General features: G+C 41.3%; 1 protein-coding gene across 1 annotated transcript in view; it reads right to left on the bottom strand.

Moving 5' to 3' along the window:
- Window positions 1-25,179, bottom strand: part of Me1 (malic enzyme 1) — a 115,338-nt gene that overhangs the window by 36,304 nt on the left and 53,855 nt on the right. Inside the window, exon 6 of the mRNA XM_076576733.1 lies at window positions 24,415-24,518. Within this exon, the coding sequence (XP_076432848.1) occupies window positions 24,415-24,518 (104 nt within the window). The remainder of the gene's footprint in view (window positions 1-24,414; window positions 24,519-25,179) is intronic.

The raw sequence follows: 25,179 nt of genomic DNA, 5'->3' as shown, positions 1-25,179 counted from the left end.
ACTTTCTTCTAATACCATTGTGGATTTAGGAAATGGCTAACTTTAAAATCTGATACTACTTTTACTACTAGGCCATACATTTTTAATCCCTATTTTCTACACTCTTTCCTCAGTTACACTAACACCATTTATTTCGTACTCCATCCTGTTCCTTCACCCCTGCACCATGTTTGATACAGAGGAGAGCTGGCTTCTGTTTCTGTTTCTCTATACTGCTGCTACCGACAGCCAATGTTCTGCCCCTTGATAGCATGGAAGACACGCAGTTATTCTTCACAAGCACAGCACGGGCTGCCACTGTTACTGTCATCTTCCACATGTGGACATAGGCCCACAGGGTGACACAGTAGAACAATGACACCTGAACAGTAACAGTCTGCTGCTGTGTGTATCCATGAACAATGCCTCCTCGCGGGTATCAATTTTGTTCTCAAATAACTTTAATACTGAATATGGCTGGTGGCCCCTTTGTTCTTTTTTGAATTTGGCTGCTACAATGGTAAATTCTGGGCCATAGACTATAGAGTCAGAGCTCCCACGTTGAACTGGCATCCTTGCATACTATGTATCTTCAACTTTTTTGTGCCTATATTTTCCTATCAAGAAAGACACACACACACACACACACACACACACACAAAAATTAAAAATTAAAAAATTTTAAGAAAGAAAAAGAAAGACACAAATATTGGCCACGTCTTTCACAGATTTGTAGTGGGGGTTGTCTGAAATGATAAATATGTGTTCAGTTCAATGACCAGCAACAAGTAACTACTAAATGTGAGATAACGTCCTCAAAGACTAAGAGAAAATCACCTCCATCCTGCACAGGACAGTTTGAAAATCACTCTTCAGGAAGAAGGCTAAGTCAAGACAGCGTAGACGAAGCTACTGAAGGAACTTCAGAGACTGTTTTTCCAAAGAAAATAATCCAAGTAATAAAGTCATTTTACAGCTTAAGAAAACGGTGAGATGTAGATAAATACAAGCACATTTTGTCGGACGGCACAGTGGTGACAGAAGTCCCCGCAGCCCGAGGCCGTGAGGCTGGCGGACTGGATCCTCACAGCAGTCAAGCTCTTAGAGCAACGGTTTCGGTGCTGTCGGATCTACTGAGGGTAGAAAGAGGAGCAGGGTTGAGAGGAGATTGGGAGCGCGGGGATGAGACACAGGGAAAACAACTGTACATGTACATACGGGGCCATTCTTCAGGTTCCGAGGAAGCTCTCCATAAAATCAGAAAGCGTTGTAAAGAACCGAAAAGAAGCATTTCCATAGTTATAAATTGTCACTTTTGAGAATGTCAGCAGAGAAGTCAACTCTGTGGTAGCAACTAAGTACTCCAAACACAAATATCAGCCAGCAGTCACTGATGTTTGTGATGGCTACTTTCTAATTCTCTGGTTTCTAAGGAGCCTTCAGAAACCAAAAACTGTGTGTCATTTGGGCAATGCCCTCCTACGGCTTGCTCCTGGTGCGTCATATTCTGGGGGACGAACAGCAGCAGATGCTCTGTCATTATGTTCAGAAGAAGCAGCCTGTGGTCTGTGAGGAGGTATCAGAGCCTTCTCAAGTCTATTCCCGGATCTACTAGTTACTTGGTTTGGTGGTCTGGGGCTTGTTACAATTTCTCTGTGGTTGAAATGAAGTCTCTCCAGTGTGGTTTGCCTTCAGTGTTCAGGACACAGTGTATGAAGCTATAAATCTACAATGTTTCCACGGTGCAATCTGGGAATGGTCCTAGGTAGTAAATCGGTACACAGGACACCTTATCATTTTCATGTGCCTGTTTTAGAATCATCCTCTGGAAGATGTTACACACCCGTTTTAATTTTGTGACTTTTCCTGACTGGTAGTTAGCTCTGATTTCACTCCTAGAAAGTTAAAAAGAGGTTTTCTGAATTCATCTTGTGATACATGCATCTTGTACCATGTAATAAAAAGAAAGTCATGGAAGGGATACTTTGTTCTAGCTTAAAGCAGCCTTGTCACTATGAAACCAGAAGTGACAGAACCCTCAAGAGTTAGCTCGTTCACCTCTATATAACTGTGAAAAGAATCTACTATTTTACAATCAAGATTTGGCATGAAATGGCAGGTATAAATAGTTTTAAAAGCTAACAAAAATACTCTAAAACTGACATGTAAACGTTCTGGAGCTTGCGTTCTCTGTGGCTGTGTTGAGTCTGGAAACCACCTTACTGCAGTGACTAATGGCTGTGGCCAGAACTGACTAAGCGCCAGACAGTATGGTCCACATTTCAGAGGGGCTGTCTAATTTAATTCTCTCAGCAATTCAGCAAGGAAGGCACTGTCATTATGCATTTTACAGATGAAGACACTGGAGTTCTTCATGACTAAGGACTGAGCATTTAGTGATCTCATACTGCTCGGAGTGGTAAGGTATGGGCTGACCGCAGGTCATGGGACTCATGTGTTGTAGAGTATTATTTTAAAGTGTGTTACTTTTGTTTATGTTGCATTTGTTTAACTCTGTGAAGCTGTGTTACTGTGCCTGTCTAAAACACCTCATGGTCTAATAAAGAGCTGAATGTCCAATTGTGAGGGAGGAGAAAGAATAGGAAGGACTGGCAGGCAGAGAGAATTAACAGAAGGAGAAATCTGGAAGAAAAGGAAGGACAAGGTCACCAGGGGCCAGCCTCCCAGCTACACAGCAAGCCACGGACTAAGAAACAAAGAAAGGTATACAGGAATAGAAAAAGATAAAAGCCCAAAGGCAAAAGCTTGACAAGATAATTTAAAGTTAAGGAAACCTGGCTAGCAACAAGCCAAGCTAAGGCCAGACATTCACAATTAAGAATAAGCCTCTGTGAGTGATTTATGTGAGAGTTGGGTGGAAGGCCCCCAAAAGAGTAAAGAGTGATAAAACAACCAACAACACTCATGTGCTAAGCAAGCACTCTGACACTGAGCCACATCTCACCACACCTCTGACCCTGGGTGTCAAAACTCTATCATCACACCAGCAAGGTGCCACTTGTGTGCATTCAACACACCTTGTACCCTGTGACTAGGTGTACATGGACAAATATTGGTGAAAACAGTAGTCTTTCTTTGTTCTTAAAATATTAAGAGTTCCTGTTACTCAACAATTCTACCCTTAGGAATATATCCTCAAACTACTGAAAATGTGCACCTATGAAACATGTACATGAAGGTTTACAGCAGTGTGTTGCTAATAGTAAAAAAGTTAAAACAACTGAAATAGCTATCAAATACTGGAGAGAAATAAAATGTGGCTTATTCATACAATAGAATATTATTAAGACATAAAAATGAATGAGAAACTGACAGATTAAATGACTTTGGTGAACCTTCAAAAAAAAAATATATTAAGAGTTCATGTAACCAACTTGACCATGCATGCTTGGATTTTCCTGAGAGGTGGGGTAAAAATCATGTTTTAGGATGTGTTATGTGCATGCCACCACACAGTGTCCAAGACCTACAGTACTTCATAATGAATGAATCGCTCAGGGAGGATTTATTCCAAATGATTCATTTTGATAATGAATTGAGGTTTGAAGATACTTAATGAATTTAGCAGCAATTTTGCCCTTAACATGCTAACTGGGAAACAAACTTCTTAGGAGGACAAAGCATACAATCAAACAATCTTAAAAGAGGTTTAGATTAAAAGCACTGGTGGGGCTGAGAAGCTCAGTGCAGAGAGTTTCCTTAGCATGCACAGGGTCCTGGGTTTAATCACCAGCACCACAAAACTCCAAATCAAATCACACTCAGTGGCACACAGAGACCAGTAACAGCTTTAAGTAGTGGAGACTTAGGTTTGACTCTGGTGAGGACTCAAGAAGTGAAAGAAGAATAAATCAGGGAGTCCCAGAGTCTGTACTAGGAGATGCTAATAACATCATGTTGAAGAACTTCAGAAGATGAACAATGCTTGTTTTATTTCATATTATAACAGGTCCAATGGCATGGCTCAGCAGATAAAGACACTTGCCACTAAGCCCGATGACCTGAGTTCAATCCCTAGAACTGGCATGAAAAGAACTGATACTTGCAAGTTGTCCACTGACCTCTACATATACGCTGTGACACATGTGCGCCCCTCCCCAAATAAGAAATAAATAAGCAAGATGTAATAAAGTTAAGTTTCAGATCATGAGTAACCTTGAGCGCTAGCACAGGTAATCTTACTCAAATTCTGACTATGTACCCTTCACATCCAATACACCCTAGTATGTAAGAACAGAGCCCTGTTCACTTCCTAGCAAATACACTATGAAATGCTTCTATTTCCAGCTCCCTTGTATCGGTATTGTTTCACAAGTAGGTATTCCTGCCACTTTCCTTAGCATTCTTTCAACTATATTATACTGGTATCGCTTGATTTTTCTCTGTGACTATTACATTATAAAGACTAAATTGAGTTAGCCATTCAGTACTTCTTGCACCCACTTCTACTCATCAATGTAGCTCCTCTCAAGGATTCGGAAATGGAATGGAATGAAATGTTTTCCTTCCCCACTGAAAGTGTGTTACATTAAATCTCAACCGAGTGCAGGCCCTAGGTGCAATGAGACCTCATCGAACTAGCTCCTGTTATTCCCCCAAAGAAACCCTCCTTCCTTTCCTTACTTGTCAGTTGCCCCCTAAACAGCTTCCCCTCTTAGAGCACACAGTGATAGAGAGTTTCCATGTGAAATGGGGCACCCCGGCACAGAGCGGGGCAAATGACTGAGAAGGGGGGTTTGGTAAGAAAGGGAGAAGAATTCCAGAGCAGAGCAAACATGTTCAATGTTAGAATTAACTAAATCTACAGCACAGTCTAGAAAGTGAAGTCAATTAAAGAGGACTAAAAGCATAGGATTTGGAAGGAAACAAAGCAAGATTTAAGAATAGAGAGGTAAACAGGACTGGATTTTGTTGAGGCTTTAATCTGTGTTAAAGTTCACACTTGGTCCCCAAAGGAAGAAGGAAAGCAGAAATGTGACACAATCAATTAGTGTCTACACTAGGGCATCATAATGAGGGAATATGTGGATTGGAGGAGGCAAGAGTAGATGCAGGGAGTTCACTCAGGAGGTGGTTGCAAAATTCCAAGCTTCCATCTGGAAATGAGAATGTGACAGAGAGAAATACAGAAGACAAAATGGACAACATGGGGTGAAAAGAAGTAGACAATGAGGAAGAAGAAATCAAGAACAAATTCCAAATTTCCAGCCCACAGTGTAATAGGTAAAAGCAAAAGACAGGAAACAGGAATGTGAAGACAGGAAGCAGGTATGTAAAGAGACAGGAAGCAGGAATACAAAGACAGGAAACAGGTATGTAAAGAGATGAAAGCAGGAATGTGAAGAGACAGGAAGCAGGTATGTAAAGAGAAAGGGAGCCTGATGGGAAGAGAGCTCAGTTGGTAGAGAGCTTGCTATACAGGCCTGACAACCCAAGGTTGATCCTCACAACCTCCTTTAAAAACTCCGGGTTGATGGCATGTGTTTGTAATCCCTGCACTGGGGTCACAAACACGGGTGGTGGCTGCCTGGGGCTTCCATGTCAGCAGTTAGGTCTAATTAGTGAGACCCAACCACCAGGACACCCTGCCTCAGACACAAGGTAGATGGCTCGTGAGAAGTGATTCCTGAGGCTGGACTCTAGTCTCCACATGCACCTTGCACACATGCGTAAGTGCCTGCACATGCACACACGCATGCACGCATGCACACACGCATGCACAAAGCGCAAAGCCTCAGGTAGAAAAGGAGGCATGGTATGAAAGTTCATGAACTCAGCTTTGAATATGTTGTTTTAAGCAACCATAGAGATATGGGAGCAAAACAAACTGTATGAGAGGTTAGGATGTATGAGTTCAGAGTTGTTTCAGAGCAAGAGCAGCCAGATGATGGTGCAGTTCATGATCTAGCCATGAGGGGGTGTCTGAAGAAGCGTGCTATCATTGGTCTAGAGATGAAGATGTTAAGAACAAGCAAGGCCAGAGCTATCTCTTGCACCTTATCACCCAGCAGCTCATATATGCAGGCTATTCTATATCCCAAAGCAGGATAGCATTGCTTTTAAGCTCTCTATATATGGGTAATTTACACAAATATGATGGATATTGAATGACATCTAATTCTTTTTTTAGTTTAGTTTTTTTTTTTAATTTATTTAACTTTCACTTGATGTACATTGGTGTGAAGGTGTCAGATCCCCCTGGAACTGGAGTTAGACAGTTGTGAGCTGCCATGTGGTTGCTGGGAATTGAACCCGGGTCCTCTGGAAGAGCAGCCAGTGCTCTTAACTGCTGAGCCATCTCTCCAGCCTTAGTTGGGGTCTTTTGTTTTGTTTTGTTTTATTTTATTTTGTTTTTTTGAGACAGGGTTTCTCTGTGTAGTCCTGGCTGTCCTGGAACTCACTCTGTGGACCAGGCTGGCCTCAAACTCAGAGATCTGTTTGACTTGACTCTGTCTCCTGAGTGCTAGGATTAAAGGCATGCACCATTACTACCTGGCTGACTCTAATTCTTATGGTGCTATTTATTATTAAGAGCTTGGGATGAGCAGTGAGATGGTGTCTTTTTGAACTGTTTTCCTCAATCCTGAGTCTTAGATGTATCCAAGGGAATACATGAAGCACCACCTTTGTGCTCTAATATCACATGCTGCAAATATGGGACAACATATTCACTCCAGTTGCCTGTTCATTTCAATTTAGACTGTTTCCAGCTTTTCATTCTATAAACAAAGCTGCTGCGCAATGTCTGTTCATCATGTCTCCTTACAGAGGAGGTTCCCTGTGCTGTGCTGGTAACCTCACCACAGTCCCGCAGTGATTCATGGACAAATCTTCCTCAAGGCACTGTGTACAACTGGCTTTGGCATCCTCAGCATCTGCCACTGTCTGCCTTCACTGTCCTGGCAGTCTGGTGGATATGAATGGTATGCGCTGTCTGTGATGCGGCAGTAAGACGCTGGGCAGCCCTGTAGATGTGCCCTTCAGTGTGCCCTTCATCAGGTAACTTAGGTGGAGAGTATCAGACCCTTGTTTCTAGCAAAAAGTATCCCTGTGTTTGGTTTGGTTTGAGACAGGGTGCTATGTGTTTTGATCTCAAACTCATTACACAGCAAGAATGACCTTGAATTGACCCTCGTTGCCTCCATTTCTCATGTCATGCTGCATGTAAGATCCACTGTAGTATTCCAGCCCCAGCCACCTGCCTGAGGAGCCTTCAGGCAGTTGCTACGCTCAGCAGTGGAAACAGAGCCAGTCATTCCTACCCATTGTGGAACTCATCTAAGAAGAATCTTTTTGGTCAACAAATCTCTGCTCTGCTGACTGAAATCTTACCGCAAATATACATATCCGAGGCCTTCCCCTGCCCAGTTCTCTTCCCCAAATGTGTGGAAGGCCTTCCCTAGTCAACCCATACTTGCTGTTTGTTTCACAGCAGTTACCACGAGTGTATCTCTTAAGGGATACTCTCAGCAGGTTTGATGAAAACATACATTGAGATCACCAGCGGCTCTGTTGCAGTTTAAACTCTGCTGTTGGAAGTGCTTTGGTTGGTATCCCAGCTCTTCAGCTTGACAACAATGGGAGTGAGTCAATTTCCCTATCCTTCAATTTCATCTCTAAAGCGAAACTATTAGTACTGCACCACAGGCTTGAGAGATTCAAACACCTATGACACATAAATATTAGTTATTGCTTGACCAGTGTGATCCTGTTATTTATCACGCGAGTTGTGATTAAGTGCGATAATATTTGAAACCGTGATTGAGTGACCTGTCATGTTTACCGGCCATTTCCTTCTAGAAAAGGTAAGATACCAAATACAATACTCAGTGATAATAAACTGTTCCAGTGTGATTACTTTTCAGTTGCTAATCAGCATGTACTGTAAAATGTTGTGTCTCTATGGTCTGTGTTTTCTTGGGGCTTTGTTTATAAGTCTATACATAGAATTCTATACATATGTTAAAGAATCTTCACTGTAACACTTGAGAAAGTTCTCTGGAGGCTTTAGGGAAATGCCTCATGTAGTTTAGCACACATAAAGATTTCAATCTGTGCACCAGGCAGTGGAGGCACACGCCTTTAATCCCAGGCAGAGCCAGACAGATCTCTGTGAGTTGAAGGCCAGCCTGGTCTACAGAGTGAGATCCAGGACAGGCACCAAAACTACACAGAGAAACACTGTCTCGGAAAAAAAAAAAAATTCAGTCTGCAACAAGTGGTGGGAAGAGAAAAAACTTGAACCCCGTCCTGTCTTCCAAGTCCAAGTCCAGCGAGCTGCCACCACACATCAGCTCAGAGCACAGAAACCGCCTATTTTAGAACACATTCCTCAAGTGGGCTCATCTGCTTTTACTTACGATGCGTCCTGACCACTGTCCTTCATTCCTTCTCGGAGCTGTCAACTAGAGAACAGGCTGGAACACAGCAGCCCCAGCCTTGTGATTAAATAAATGATCTGTGTATCTCAAGATCTCTTTTCCCTAAGAGCTCTTAGAAATAAGCAAAAGCTTGACATTTATGAAAGGCAAATTCTATTCTATTATTGTTCCCTGGTCAAAGTGATCTCTCTATCATTCAATGATTAGAAATACCTGAGGAAGTGGGTCCCCAGAAGGTACTGCATGCTACCATACATTAAGGAGGATTCTGCAAACACAAGCAATACTGACCAAATGATATTTGAAACTCTAAGCAAAAAGAAACACAATTCTCCCCTCAGAACTTTTCACATGCTAATCTAAACATGAGAAGGGGAAGAATAATATGTGCAAGGTCTCATTCTTCTTTAGAAAGTATCTTTCAAGCCCCAAAAGAGCTGACAAGACCCCAACTAGGCAACTGTTAAAACAGAGCCTAAGTTCTAAATTGTTCAGGAGTTTAAAATAAAGGGAATGGAACCTGGAAGCCAACTACAATTCCAACAAAGGGCTTCTTAATCTTAATACAAAATAAGATCTCAAGAAGGAATGGCCCTGACTTGGAGACAGTCTCACCTCAGAATTCTCTTTATAGCTACAGCTCTTTTATCAATGCTAGACTTATTACACAGTAATGCCACAGTGCTTCACGAAATTCAGAAATGGGTAATTATTGTTCTTGTCATCTTTGATCTTTATTTATTTATCTATTCATCTATCTATCTATCTATCTATCCATCTATCTATTTTACTGAAGCCAGAAGACAGCATAGTAAGTGAACCAGTCTGCCTTGTCCTGGAGACAGCCCCCCCCCAACAGAAAGGGAGGGAAACTCTGGGACAGCCTAGTTGCATGGGGCTGCACTGTGTCTCCTGCAGGTCAGCAGCGCCGCAGTCAGCAGCATATTCGAAGCCTAGAATCTCACTCTTCCCTCACAACAACTGTGTTGGTTACTTGAGCGGATAGCAGTGCCATTCTGTGGACTCTGTGGCCCAGGAAGAAGGGGAAGATTTATACTTTCAAGCCCCACCTTAAGAAGGAACTTGGCAATGAAAGAGCATTCATCATGATCCAGGTCACATGTCAAAATATGAAACATTCCATATTCTCCACATATCAAGCAATGCAAAGACAATCTAGAGAATGGAGAAGGTTAAACGTATATAAAAACATGGACATCAGTAAGTCAACTTGACACACTAAAAGATCCAAAATATGTGATACCCTTGATAAAACTACCAAATAAATAAGAAAATCTATAAACATTTACTTCAAAATAACAGGCAAAGAACAGCATTAGCCTTGCCATGGGATCCTAACAGACGATAGTATTTTTTTCTGAAATACAATATGCTATTTTGAATTTTGATTTTACAGTTATTAACTTTGAAATGGGATCACTTACAAGTATTTAGAAAACAATTTATATATGTTTTAGTTTGATATAAATATAATCTATTGTGCCTTTAAACTTTACACACGGCAGACTCTTAAGAAACTATCTGAAACAGAAAACGAAACACGGTTATTGGCACTGAGGCTGAGGAGACAGGCATTATGCTTTCCAGTGCCCCATGGTACTGCGAAGGACAGAAGCTGTGCTTGCACTTGCATTTGTAGAGGTGACAAGAGTGGCAATGCACCAAGCCACTCCCTCTGTGTCCAAGGCCCACATTCAAACAATGAACGCAAGACAAGCCTTCATCTGAAACCGCACCAATGTCCTGTCGTAGAAGATGGCATCTCGGGTGTATGTGCACATCATTTTTACATGCTTACAGAAAATCAATTCATGTTGTCTTTGTATACATATACTTATAAAAGTAATCTCTATACATAAGCCAATTCTATAAAAGCAATGAATAGCTCCTCAGAACAAAGGCCAGATATTAAGTATAAGTTAGCCTCTAAAGTGAGAGCTTCAAAGCATCCCTTTTATGGACACACAAAATACAGTCAGTGTCTTCTGTAAAGCCAAGAAGATAAAGAGTGAGGAAACATGCCAAGCCTGATGGTTTATTTGCGGGGGGTGGGGTGGGGTGTTTGTTTTGGAGGTGGTTGTTTGTTTGTTTGTTTTTCGAGACAGGGTTTCTCTGTGTAATAGTCATGGCTGTCCTGGAACTCGATTTGTAGACCAGGCTGGCCTCGAACTCACAGAGACCTACCTGCCTCTGCCTCCTGAGTACTGGAATTAAAGGCGTAGGCCACCACCACCTTATGAGGCATTATTTCTGAAATGGAAAAAGCTGGCTTTTTTTCCCTTGGACTCTTGACATGAAATTATCCTAATAAAAATCTAGATTAATGATTTTTATAGTGCCATATAAGTAAGCCACTTGGAAAAGACCCTTCAAATCAGATGACATGAACCTATTCAGGTCATGTGTCATCATGTGAAAGGCATATGGTACCATCTAGGCTGCTCCTGGTAGCTCCTTCCTCTGTTGTGCCTTTTCCCACAGTCTAATATGTGTGCCCAGTACCTTTTCAGTTACTTGGTAAATGTCTGTGAACCTCTCGGAATCAAGAATTCAATTTTTTATAATGACATACCTAGTTACAATGGAGACTTACTTTACACTTCTTAGATTTATTTATTTAAAGGAGAGGGCATCTGTCATGGCACCTGTGGGTTGGTTTTCTGTTTCTACTGTGTGGGTCCTGGGGATCACCGTCAGGTCATCAGGTTTGGTGGCAAGGGCTGTTACCAAATGAGCCACCTCACTGAGCCAATGGAAACTTCAATCCTTAGCTTGCCTGATGCACTGCTATGTGGAGGTGGAGTGGCGGTGGGGCTGTTGATCCTCTAATAAGGAAATTAACTTCATCTTCACTGCCACCTTTCCAGAATCTAGCTTCTTCCTCCTGTGAGGCTAAAACTGATATCCAATGAGATGACTGTATAAGAGAACATTCATTCACAAGAAAATACGCCACACTTGTTACTTAAGAGATAATTTTTAAGAAAATTTAACCAAATAAGTAAAATAAGCCAAGCCACCTACATATATATTATACTAACCTTTCTGTAACACTATTTATGCTTTTATGTTCATATTTGGTTACATTAAGGCACTCTGTATAATACTGACCCTGAACTACAATTGTTTTGTATACTACAAAGAACTTTCTGTCTCCTGAATCTCCCTAGCCATCCTGGCTTCAGCCTCCTGCTTAATCAGAACTAACTAATAATTGCACGATTAAAGAAGTGACCCCAGAAAAGCAGTACCCACGTGTCCATTTTAAGTCTTCCGCTCGTGGAGGGGTATGAGGGTAGTCATAGGCCGTGACAACCATAGGCATATCTGGGTTACGGCAGAATCGTCGAGTATCACATGGTCTGACACGACACAACACCACAACAAGGCATAGTTTGGATGATGAAACTAAAGCTTGGAACAAATATAAGATTTCGAATTTAACTCAGGACACCAGCAGACTTCTCAATCTTCATGAATTCCAGACTCCTGAATCTAGGGCCAGGGTTGCCAGTTCTGACAGGCAAAATCCTTGAAAGTCATTGCCTGTCATACAGAAAACCCCAAACACTCAGGATTAACAGCTAGCTCTTCCCTAGCTCATGGCCCACCGCACTGTCTAAACCGGAAGGAAAGGTAAGCACACAGGAAGTTAGGAGCAGAGCCCCATTGCAGGGGCCAAATGGTGGGAGCACTTCTGACTCCTACTGAACTGCAGCAGAGAGTTAAATGTCACCAGTGGATGTGCCTTCAGCCACACTTCCATGAATTAGATGTTTACTGTGAAGATCCCCTGGCACCTCCAGGAGAGGAAGTGGGAAGTATCCATGCTGAAAATGCTAGAACATTGTTTCCATAAGGACTCCCCTGGGGAGACTTCTACTCATCCAAGACTATTTACTGAGACTTTATCAAAACCTAAGCAACCTCGGGGGAGAGAAATATTCAACTGTAGCTTCCTCTAGCTCATAACATGGGCAAGGAAGTACCCAGCTTAAGTCTACTAAAAGACCAAGACCTGATATAGGGAGAGCTAAACTACACTGGCCATGCTCAGCATCTCAACAGGGCTCCAGGATACTAGGAAATAATAGCTCAATGGCCTGCAAGTCTCAAACTCTATACAAGAAATCTCAAGGAAAACCCAAAAGCAGACAGTAAGTGAGACAAAAAGAAGGGTACTGGGGGACAGTACATAACCTAACCAAGCCAGATAGGCAAAACTGTCCACTCAAGATCAGATGTACTGCAACTCCTGACACCCCAAACCCCATGTCCAGCTTTCAACAAATCACAAAAAAAAAAAGATACGAGACATACAGTCACACGAGACAAAGCAAAACAAAAGAACTACATCTAGATGTTCAGCAATTTTGAAACAATCAGACCGTGAACTTAAAATGATTATGACTCAGTTATGAAGAGCTCAATTTGAAAAACTCAACACCATGCAGGAACATATGGGTAACATCAGCAGACACTGAAACTCTAAGATTCAAAAGGAAATTCTGGAAATCAAAGTCATAGTGCTGAAAATTGCCTTTGATGGGCTCATCAGTAGACCAGACACAGCAGAGGAAAGAATAAGTAAGCCTGAAAACCTGCCAGTAGATGCTCCGGAAAGTGGAACACGAAGAGAAAAGGCAAGAAATAAAAGAGGAGAATAGTCAAGAACTGTGGGGCAATCACAGAGGTGGGGTGTTTGCACATGGGAAGACAGAAAAGAAAAAAGGAACAGAGTATCTGAAGCAACAACGCTGGGAATCTTATGAAATTAATGACAAGCACCAATCCACAGATCCAACAAGTGCAGGAAATATAGAAAAATCAGGACACAGCTTTTAAACTCTTAGGTAGCCATACTAAAGTCAAGCTGCAGAAGATTAAAGACAAAGAACAAATCTTGAAAGAAGCTGTAGAGGAACCCCATCTTCCCACACAGGAAGAAGGACCGAGGTTACATTGGACCTCTTTTCTGAAATCATGTAAGCAAGAGAATAAAGATATTTAAGTGATAAGAGAAAACATCCACTATTCAACAATAATAGTTAATGCAATTATCTTTCAAAAGCACAGCATAAATACAAACTATCTTAGACACAGAAAACTTGATGAAATTTACTGAAATGTTAAGAGCGTTTAAGAAGAAGGAAAACAAATAAGTAGAAGATTTAAGATAGTGAAACTATAAAGCAGTGGTTCTCAACCTGTGGGCCATGGAGGCAGGGGGTCAAACAACCCATTCACAGGGGTCACATATAAGATACTTACATTACGATTCATAACAGTAGCAAAGTTAAATTAAACAAGTAGCAACAAACTAATTTTATGGTTGGGGGTCAGCACAACATGAGGAACTGTAATAAGGGGTCACAGCATTAGGAAGGCTGAGAACCACTGATATAAAAAAAGGAAGAGAACTGGAAAGGGGGTAAGTAAAGGTAAAATAAAATCTTTTTCTTTTCTTCAGTTGGCCAAATCATGAAGTTTGTTCAAAATAACAGCAATGTATGTTGTGAATAAGAGAAATAATTGGATAAGGAACAGTTGGGAAGAATTAGGAATGAAGTTACAGGACACCTGGACTGCCTACAGAGCCATTCTGTGTTATTTGGAAGTAGTCTAAAATAGCTTTGTGTAAATTCGCTATTTATTGCCAACTCCTGGGGCAGCCACAGAACATTTTCTTAAGGAAAGTTATAATTGGTAGGCTAAAACATGAGAGAAAATGAATTTATGTTATTTATTTCTCTTTACCCCAATTAACTTTCTTGCCTTTCTTTCCCATAGTTTACCTAGACTTGTTTGGGGGTTTCAAAGCTTTAACCATAGTTGACTATACACCACAGATAAACCAAATATATTCAACAAAAATGATACAATGGTAATAAAACAGGCAAAAAATCCTTTACAGGATTTTTGTTATATTTATGTGTGATATAAAAAGTAAATTATTGACATAATATGGGTAATCTATAATGTACAGAAAAATAAAACATACAAAGGAAATAGTATGAGATGTACAAAGAAGCCAAAATTATACAATGGAAAAAAAGAAAGCATCTTTAACAAATGGTGCTGGTCAAACTGGGTGTTGGCATGTAGAAGAATACAAATAGATCCGTATCTATCACCATGCACAAAACTCAAGTCCAAGTGGATCAAAGACTTCAACATGAAACCAGATACACTGAACCGGATATAAGAGATGGTGGCGAATGCCTTGTCTCCTGTGCCTTGAACACATTGGCACAGGAGACAACTTCCTGAACAGAATACCAATCTCACAGGCACTAAGATCAACATGGATTTCCCTGGGAAGGGGAAAAGAAGAGAATCTCCTGGGTAAACTGGGGGCGGGACAGAGGGGGAGAGTAATGAAAGAGATGTCTTGATGTGGGGGGAGGGACATTTTAGGCATTTAGGGAGAAGCCTGGTGCCAGGTAAACTCCCAGGAACCCACAAAGATGACTCCAGTCATCTCCTAGCAATAGTGGAGATGGTGCCTGAACTGGCCTTCTCCTGTAATCAGATTGGTGACTACCCTAATTGTCATCACAGAGCCTTCATCTAGTAACTGATGGAAACAAAAGCAGAGATCTACAGTCAAGCACTGCGCCAAGCTCTGGGAATCCTGTTGAAGGGAGGCAGGAAAGATTTTACAAGCCAGGGGGGTCAGGTCATCACAAGAGAACCCACAGAGACAACTAACCTTGGCTCATAGGAACTCACAGACTCTGGACAACAGCTAAGGGAGCCTGCATAGGACCCACCTAGGCCCTCTAGGTGTGTGTGAAAGTTGTATAGCTTGGTCTATTTGTGGGACTGACTCCTAGCAGTGGGATGAGGGCCTGTCCCTAATGCTTGAGCTAGCTCTTGGGAACCTGTTCCCCATACTGGGTTGCCTCTCCCAGTCTTAATACAAGGGGAGGAGCTTAGTCCTTCCTCAACCTGATATGTCATACTGTGTTGACACCCATGAGAAGCCTGCTCCTTACTGATCAGAAACAGAGGAGGAGCAGATGGGGGCACCCAGGGGAAATGGCAGAGGAGAGAGAACAGGAGGAGAGAAGGGAGGGAAACTGCAGTTGGGATATAAAATAAATGAAAAAAATTTAATTAATAAAAAGATCAACAATTAACAAACTGAACCTGAAACTGAAAAGCTTATGTAAGGCAAAGGACACTGTCAAAAGGATAGAGTGACAGCCCAGAGAAGAAAAGATCTTCACCAAACCCACATCTGACAGATGGCTAATATCCAAGGTATATAAAGAACTCAAGAAACATGACACTAAAAAACAAACAAATCAATCAATTAAAAATGGGGTACTGTTCTAGACAGAGAACTGCCAACAGAGGAAACTCCAATGGCTAACTAAGAGCCACTTACAGAAACGTTCAGCATCTCAGCCACCAGGGAACTGCAAATCCAAAGAACTTTGGAATTCTATGCTATACCCGTCAGAAGGGCTAAGATTAAAAACACTGAGGACAGCTCATGCTGGAGAGGACGTGGAGTAAGGGGAACACGTCTGCATTGCTAGTGGGAGTGAAAACTTGTACAGCCTCTGAAAATCACTGTGGGCAGATTCTCAGAAAACTGAAAATCGATCTACCTCAAGACCCAGCTGTACCACTCCTGAGCATTTACCCAAAGGATCCTCCATGGTGCCATGAGGACACTTGCACAACTATGTGCAGTGCAGCTTTATTCATAATAGCCAGAACCCGGAAACAACCTAGATGTTCCTCAACAAAAGAATGGATAAAGAAAATGTGGTACATATACACAGTGGAGCATTACCCAGCTGTTAAAAACAGTAACGTCATGAAATTTGCAGGCAAATGGATGGAACTAGAAAAGATCATCCTTAGTGAGGTAACCCAGACCCAGAATGACAAACGTGTATATTCACTTATAAGTGAATTATTAGCCATCAAGTAAAGGAGAACTATGCTACAACCCACAGACCCAGAGAAGCTACGTAACAAGGAGGGCTGAGCCGGGGGTAGGGTGGGGGTGCGGGTCAGAAGCAGGGAGAGGCAGGTACATGAATCTCACTGTGAAGGGGAAATAGAATGAACATTGCCAGTGGAAGAAGGAGGAGCCTGGAAGGGGAAATGAGGATGGGAATAGGAGGGAAGAGAGGAGGAAGGGGAAATTATGATTGGGATATAAAAACAAAAATATGTTACTAAAACAACAACAAAGGAATGCAAGGCAAAGCTTACGAAGTTCTCCCTCCTGGGTCAGGTGTTCTGCCAAACTTGACTCCTGCGCTCAGTGAAAAACGTCAAGCAGCAAGGGAAAGCTGACATTTATACGAAAAACAGTTTAACATGCCGAATGAGAATTATTCTAAGTCCAACTATACAATGCGGAAACGAACACTTTCAACTGACTCACTAATGCGTCAAAGGCTGTGGCACTGCTTCTCAGAGTATCAAAAGCTATGCAGTGTTAGTGCTTCCGCTGCAGCCCAAGTTGGAACACAGAAATGTTGAGTTCCAATCCCTCTTCCCTCATCACTGTACCCTCATCTTTCCATGGAGTGAGTGATGGAGTGGCCACAGAGCATAACAACCAGAGTGATTTTATCACTATCATGGTTTAGATCATTTCAAGTATCGAATGTTCCATCCATATTAAACTAAAGTTTTCGGCCATCCTTCCTAAGAATTAAAAATCACAGTTGCTATTTCCAGCACTTAATAAAGGTAACTGTATCTGTACTGCTATCTCAACCACCACAATTTTCCTGCATACTATTTTCCTAAAATTTATGGGGCAAGAAACCAAGCTTCAAGGAAGGCAAATAATTTCCTTAGACTACAAATGTAGTAGATGGACCTAAGCACTGATTTAGAAGCCCAGGTATCTCCTCTCACATGTCTTGAGACATGGGCTCTAGAAGCTGAAAAAAATTGCATTTCTAACATTCCTGTTCTAAGAGTCAGACCTATACATTGCATGTCTGAGCACACAAGCACACATTCACACACTGCAACAGTCCTGTGTGAGGATGAGGAACACGTAGGTTTACAAATGGAGAATTTAGAAAAAAAGAGGGTATTAACAACAATAATTAAAAATACATTTGGTAGAAATGTTCATGCTAACTCGAGGGCTATGTACTTTGTTTCTCTGAAACCCGGTATGTGATCTTTAAGAATTGTGGGCAACTTAGTAGATGCTCTGCAGTATCTGCTATGCTTTATGTACACAGTAAAGGCTTTAGTTCAACGGTGACCCAACAAAGAAAGTGACAGCCTATAACAGCTCCATCATCATACCTTGCAGCAGGTGCAGGTAGCATGGCTTCAGACAAAGATTATTTCTCCTAAACGTTATACAACAAATTAAATGAAACCCACGAGGCAGCCAAGAGTGCAGAAAGTTTTCTAAATATTCTAAGTGTCTTTGTAGTCATTCCCAATGCTTCCCAGTGACTTTTAATTTTAAACACTTAGAGGACAACTTTTTAAAAAACAATCCTTGGTGAACAGTTCTTTTTTAATTATTATTTTTAAAATTTAGTAGCTGAACATCATAATCCCACATAATCCAGGAAGTAGGTGGTTGAGAGCTGAGGATTATTTTTACTCATTTAATTAACAATCTTCAGAAAAATTCCCATATAGAGAACGCCATAGAAGCTGTCACTACTTTTCTAACTATTCTGGGAAAAGAGAGACATGATAAGTAGTACAGTCACAAGACAAACTCAACCACAGACAGCCTCATATTGTGTTAATTTTAATATAACCTTAGCAGTGTGTACACTATACTAGCAGTGTGTACTAAATATAATATGTAGGAGAGCACTTTACTATTTCTTAAAGTTAAGTCACATGAAAAGGCTTTTTTTTAACATGTCAGAATTTCTCTATTCATACCTCTATTTTAAGTTATATATATGAAATACATCAAATTCTATCATCTATCTCACAAACTGAGTACTTACGGCACACCAGGTGACATCTAAGAAACTATGGGTGTGGCCGTGAAGGGAAGAGGAGGTGCTCTGTTTTCATGGTGTATGGATCTACACTGAACACAAGAGATTGTATATAAACAAATCTAGCATTGATTGGTGCAGAGAATGAAAAAAATGAGTTAAGAGTAACATTTTAAGCAAATTGGTCAAAGCAAGCTTCACTGATGATCTCATTTAATCTCTGCAAATTTCAAAGGTGGAACAGTTAGCCTAGTGGGAAACCAGGCAGAGACACAGATGATGGTAGAATTCCAAGCAGATGACACAACACTCCTTGACCTCACTTCAGCTAAAGAGAAGAGCAGGCCGTATTAACAAAGGCAAGGGAAAACATAACAACGGCAGGAAGGCACCAGGAAGCCAGGTGGCACAGGATCTTTTGCGTTAGTACAAAGCCCCTTCTCATCCTGAAGGCAATGGTAAGGCTTGCCAAGTTCTGAGCAAAGAAATTACTCAACATAGACCCACCTTGGCCTCTGGAGAGCAACAAGTGGAGAGGTGGGGAAACCAGTTAGGAAACCACAATAATCCCAAGAAGAGAGGCGAAGTAACAGGCAATGAAAACATGGTTAAATCCTGGATATGCTGAAGTTGCAAAAGCTTTGCAGACAGGCTTTGTATGGAGTGGAATTCTTATTCTGAGGAAGAGGAAGAATGGCTGTCATGTAGTGAGATGGAAAGGGTGAGGCAGAAGCTGGCTTCTGGGTGGTGCAAGAGCAGGTGTCCAAAATCAGACTCGTTATATATGCTTGCTCCACTACAGATGCAAGCAGGAATGTCAGTAAGGAGGCTCACTACACATTCTAGAACTGAGAGATGTCCAAGCTAGAAATCCAGACTTTAAGAGTGACAAACAAAAAGATCTCTGATTAAATGAGATCACCAAGAAGCAGAGACAAACAGTTTATATTAAGGTTTCAGGAGAAAGAAAAGGAAAAAGCCAAGAAAAGTCCAAAAGAGCGCTTGGTAAGAGGTGAGGAGGGTATGAAATCACAGAGGAAAGTGAAGAACTTCTGTCACAAAGATGCTCAGTGAACAGTCTAGAGATTAAAGTCTTTATCTATATTCTGAGTAAGTTTTTTTATTTATAATCTCAGGCATGGAATTACTAAGGTCAGGAAATAAAACTGTTGAACAGACAAATTTTTTAAACTATTTATTTTTATTTCATGTGCATTGGTATTTTTGTCTGCATGTATGTCTGTGTGAGGCTGTAGGATCCCCTGGAACTGGAGTTACAGATAGTTGTGAGCTGCCCTGTGGGTGCTGGGGATTGAATCCCGGTCCTCTGGAAAAGCAGCCTGTGCTCTTAACCACTGAGCCATCTCTCCAGCCACAAGTAGAAAGTACTAAGGAATACTATGGACTACACTACTAAAGGTTTTAGTTAATACTGAGGCCACTTAACACTTCTTGATTCAGTCACTGTACTAGACACACGAAATGGTACCCAGATTACCCACTGTGATGCCAGGGATCACCTTAGCCACAGAGAGCCACTTCATGACCAAGCACGGCCTGTTCTTTCCCAGGATGACCTACACCCAATTACTCACTGACACAGAAGCACACAGGCTAGGCCAGTGCAGCCACAGAGCAGCAACGCAGCCAGTGCCACTCTCTGTGGGCAGGGAGCGGAGGCTGCTGTACCTGCAGAACCACTCAGCCTCTCCTGCTCAAAGCCATGCCCTTTGTCTTCCTTCCCCGGGAGTTAACCTCAAAGGCACTTCTTGCAAAATCCTTAAACACTGAGTTTCATTTCAGAATATGCCTCCCAGGTAACCTAGTCTATGACATCTGGTACCAGGACTGGTCTGGAAAAGCAGGTGAGAAGATGGGTCCTCTGACCTATGTCAGCCTTTGATGGCCATAAGGATCCTGTCACCGGTAATAAATAATCCACAGCACAAGGTGGCAGTCCAACTGTTAAAATGCTCTCCTGAGGTGACCTGCTCAGTATATCAGGACAAGAGAATGTTAACTGGAATGTTACTTAAGAGTTTCTGAGAAATCACACTCAAAGGATAATAGGAAAAAACACAAGACTTGAGGGCAAGTAACTGTCAACATGAGGGCCAAAGACAAAGAGACTTTCAGATCCTGTGGTTCCTTAGGAGAAGACCCTGATGACAAGAACAGGGTGCTTAGCCAGCAGTGAGCATCCAAGATTCCCACACAGGCAAATCTGCTACCCCTGAGTCTTAGTAGAGTGAATGGGCTCTTACTGCATGGGGAGGCTTGATCTCCCCAAATCTTGACTCTCAGAGTCAACACCATTTTATGACCTCACAAGAGCAGTCTTCTTCTTTCTCCTCATTGTCATTTGAAGACAGAGGCTTTCCCTCCAGGAGACAGTATGCACCCCTCTAACCCCCATCAATTCCTGAATCTCCCCCAGAACCCTCTCAGGCCTGTAAGAGCATCATATCACATCAGACACCATGCAGGGCATGCCGGGACTCAGAAAGGAAGAGAGCAACTGTATTCCAGAGGAACAGATTTAGATAGCTTGTATTAGCCAGGAAGACTGCAATTGAGTTTAATTCTGGGGGTATTTTATCAGATACTGAACCCTAATGTTAGGTAGTGATTTTTCAGACAGTTTCCTGAGATGCAGAATTTAACAGCTGGCAAGAATTCCTAGAGATGACACAAAGTGACTACTAAGATGACTTCTAGATGCCTACCCAAACCAATGGCTCATACTGAATGAGGCTGAGATGCCAGAAAAATTGCCATGGATGGCAGAAGCGGGGATTTAGGTTCAGAGAAAGACATTCTGGAATGTACAAACTACACACACACACACACACACACACACAAAACTGATGACTATGTTCTATAACAATGACAAAAAAAAATACCAAGTACCAAAGCCACATGGAATTTGCTGATGAGAAGTCTCCAAATTACTGAAAAGTTTCTTCCTGGCCCTCAGGAGGCCAGAATGGACAGAAAACAAAGCTGGTATATAACTAGGCTTACTGATAAGCAGTGAGAAGGATGATAGCACTCCAGGAAGAAGCCCGATGGGTGCAGCTGTGATTCAGGGGGCAACAACAGTGTGGACGTGAGAATGATGCAGTTATGAGAGCCAACGGAACAGCTTTCCCAGAGTCTGCCACTCAGTGCTTGCCATCAAAAGAATCAAAGGCAAACAGCTACACAACTGAAGGCCGTTAACACAATAAAGTTGCAATTGCTTGTGCAATTTCCAAACTTGAGCTAATCTTTTACCCAGAAGTCATGGGCAGAAGAGGCCTAGTTTCCAGAAGGCAAGACTTCGCAATACTTTGGCAAGAATACACGGCAGTCATACCCCAGTTCTTCAGAGGGATCTAGGATGCTTACTCAGGTAGCTCCACTGGGGGAAAGTGCAGAGACGCCTTGAGGACTTTGGCCAGAGTCTACAGTGATATCTGGAGACGCTCCCACTCCCTTCCCTTCTCAGAAGCAATATGAAGGTCAGTAATAAATGGAGCCCCAACCAGGCACTCAGAAAAGCTGGAATGAGACCATAAGTCTATCCTGTGAAGGATTTCTCAACTGAGATGTTCTGATTTCATGCTTCATAAGTGTGTCACACTATCTACAAGTCCTTGACCTATATGGCAAGAGCTCCCACAGAGCAAACAAAGATGATTTGATTCCACTCTACCCACCCATGACTGCTAACATAGTAAGTTAAGAAGCCAGAATGGTTTTGGTGCTGGGGACACAGCAAAACTAGTGGCTGCTAGCAATCTCAGCAGCACACAGGGTGGCCCCAAATGCTGGACCCCAGGTGTGTGGGGTCTGCGCTGCAGCAAAGCTTCTCCCTTACTTCATGTCTGTTCTTCCTTCTCCCTCCTACAGGCATTGGTCCCAAAAGCACTCAATACATCCCATCGAAGTCTGGGGTCCTGTAACTCCAGCTGCAACAGTTACACCCCAACTGTGAATTTCCGTTATGTTTCCTTGTAAATTGAACTTATCTTCGTTGCCCTAATTGGATAATGCTTGGTTTCACTTCTAGACAGCTTGTGAAGGGATAATATCAAAGTGATATTTTTTAAGTCTCTGTTACTTTTCTCTGGGAAGGGCTCAGAAGTACACCTCCCAACTTCCTCCAGATATATTATCCTTTTCCCCATTTTTGCTTTGAGCAGTCTCATTATATAGTGTAGGATGAACTGGAACTCAAAGCAATCCTCCTGCTTCAGTTTCCAAATTCCTAGGATTATACTGATGAGCAAGCATGCCTGACTATAGATGTTTTCTGCATTAAAAATTAGTGTTGAGCCTATTAATCCCCATTTTCTTTCCATATATCTTAAATAATTTTTTAATGATTTTATTTTATGTGCATTAGTGTTTCGCCTGTGTATATGACTGTGTAAGGGTGTCAGATCCCCCTGGAACTGGAGTTACAGACAGTTGTGAGTCACCATATGGCTACTGGGAATTGAACTCAGATCCTCTGGAAGAGCAGCCAGTGCTCTTAACCACTGAGCCATCTTTCCAGCCCTGTAATCCCCCATTTTAATATTAAAAATGTAAGGTTTTTTTAAATCTGATCCTGCACTGAAAAAGATCATTGCAACTTGGTTCCTATGCCAGTTTCTCCAGAAAGCTTTCCATTGTTCCCACACAGTCTTCCTCTATGCATCAACATTTAAGAGCTTACAACTTGTGCAATAAGTTCCCTGGAAATATAATGAACTTATCTTCTTTAGGTAGATTTTAATTTCACAAACTGAGGGTGAGGCAAATATGTTGCAAGTTTCATTTCCTTTCTTTAGTGACTTCATGGCACTACCTAAACAATCTCTGGATTATGCTGTTATTTAGAAAGTTGATAATCACAACCTTATGTAAGATTTTAGGATAAAACATTTAAAATTACATGTGAATATTAAGTAGAAATGAATGGTATTACATATTTTTGATCTTAAAGTTTCTCAACTATTTCTATGCATAAACATAGCTTAATGTCGAAGTAGGAAAGTAACAAACCATCAAACTTTTAAAAGTACTCCATACCAACTTGAAAGTATACTCTGCATTGAATGCCATAACGAACAATTCAATGTATTTAATACTGTGCAGGCTGATGAAAAAGTGTTTTCTTCTGTTGGTTACAACTTTAAATTACAAGAAACAAAAGGACAACTCTAGTCACATGGGATCCCAGTGATAAAGTTATTTACAAACAAATCACCAAGTACATATGTATTTTTAAACAATAATGGTTTTATGGATGCACACTAACAAAATGAATGACTGTTGGCTGGCATGAAAAATTCCTGAAGATATTAGTAAAATTATCGCAGAATCTCTTTCTCAAGGAAAAAGTCTGAAAGTCTTAGAGTTCCATAGGCTTGCAATCAAATGCTACATTATATACTACATTAGGTGAAAATACAGTAGTATATTTAATCAAATCCTGTAGATTTAAGCAGAGATGCATAAATATGATGGATGGCCTGGTTCTCCCTCCATTACAGGCTCTGGGGTTGGATAGCTCACACTCAGTCCCACCTCTTCCTTCTCCTACCACAAAAGGGTCCAATATCAGCCACAAACATGAATGAAGAGCAGATTTTACCAGCAGCCAGAAAGAAGTAGACTGCCAAAAATGTAAAAAGGGGAAAGGTTTCCTTCTTGTATTTACTGTCATTGGCCAGATCCCTACTTCCCATCAGCATGCATTTCAGAAGTGATGTGTGAGTTCAGTGTAGTACACCCGGAGACCATCGTGTATTTCCATAGCAACAAAGAATACGTCTAAAGACAAGGCTCCTTCACAGCTATAAACAGAGATAGCTTTGGAGGACAGATACATGATGCTACCTCTTAGCCAGGAAACGTTATGGGGCCGGGAGGTGGGGGAGGTAGTTTTCTTTCATTCATATCAAATCTATTTATTAAACCACACTCAATCAAACTTGGGAGATTTTAATAGTTATGCAGTTTGGTTTCAGACTTTGGAAATTCAACTCAAATACAGATAAAATAAAGATTATACATACTTGGAAGAAACTGCCTCCATGAATTCATCCAAAAACTTGTCATATTCAGAACCTCTCACTCTCCTCTGCCGCAGCCCAATGTACAACGGATCTTTAAGTAACTCCTAGTGTGAAGAAAACAGTTGCCATCAAAAGAATTAGCAATGAGAAAGTCACTGACTTTTCTTTAGCCTGTTTTGTCATCTCTATAAGAAGTAGAAACAAAAATTAAATCTCGGCAAACTGATTCATAATTAGCCCACCGTCACTACCTACTTAATGCTTCACAGAGCCCATACTGTCCATATCCAAAACAAGAAAGATAATTACTAAATGTTAAAACATTCTGGGTTAGTCTGGGGAAAAGAAAAGTAATTAAAACATGCCAGTGGTGCTTATTTAAAAAGTTCCATTCAGCTTTTATAGGTGAAATTTATCACACACAGAAATAATTGTAAGTTTTAAAGATTTACAACAGCTTTATGGATGGAAAGATAACAATTCTCTTTCTCTTCATAGATTTATTTCCATTTCCAAAAACTGAAATCTTCAAGCATTTTGAGTCCTATAACACTTGTTATAGGACTACTGACTTACTGAAGAGAGAATATTTTTAGCCTTGACTAAGTTGTTTTTAAACTGAAGGACCCGAGACAGCATTATTCTGTTCAAGTATTGTCATAAGCAATCCTTAACATTTCAAGTCAATTGTTAAACTGAGATATAATATAGATAGCATAAAACATGCCCATTAGTAGCAAAAACTCTTAGTAAATTAAGAATATC

This window comes from Peromyscus maniculatus, chromosome 7 (assembly GCF_049852395.1).
Source record: "Peromyscus maniculatus bairdii isolate BWxNUB_F1_BW_parent chromosome 7, HU_Pman_BW_mat_3.1, whole genome shotgun sequence".
In the NCBI taxonomy this organism is placed as follows: Eukaryota; Metazoa; Chordata; class Mammalia; order Rodentia; family Cricetidae; genus Peromyscus; species Peromyscus maniculatus.
This window is presented reverse-complemented; position numbering and strand designations above follow the sequence as displayed.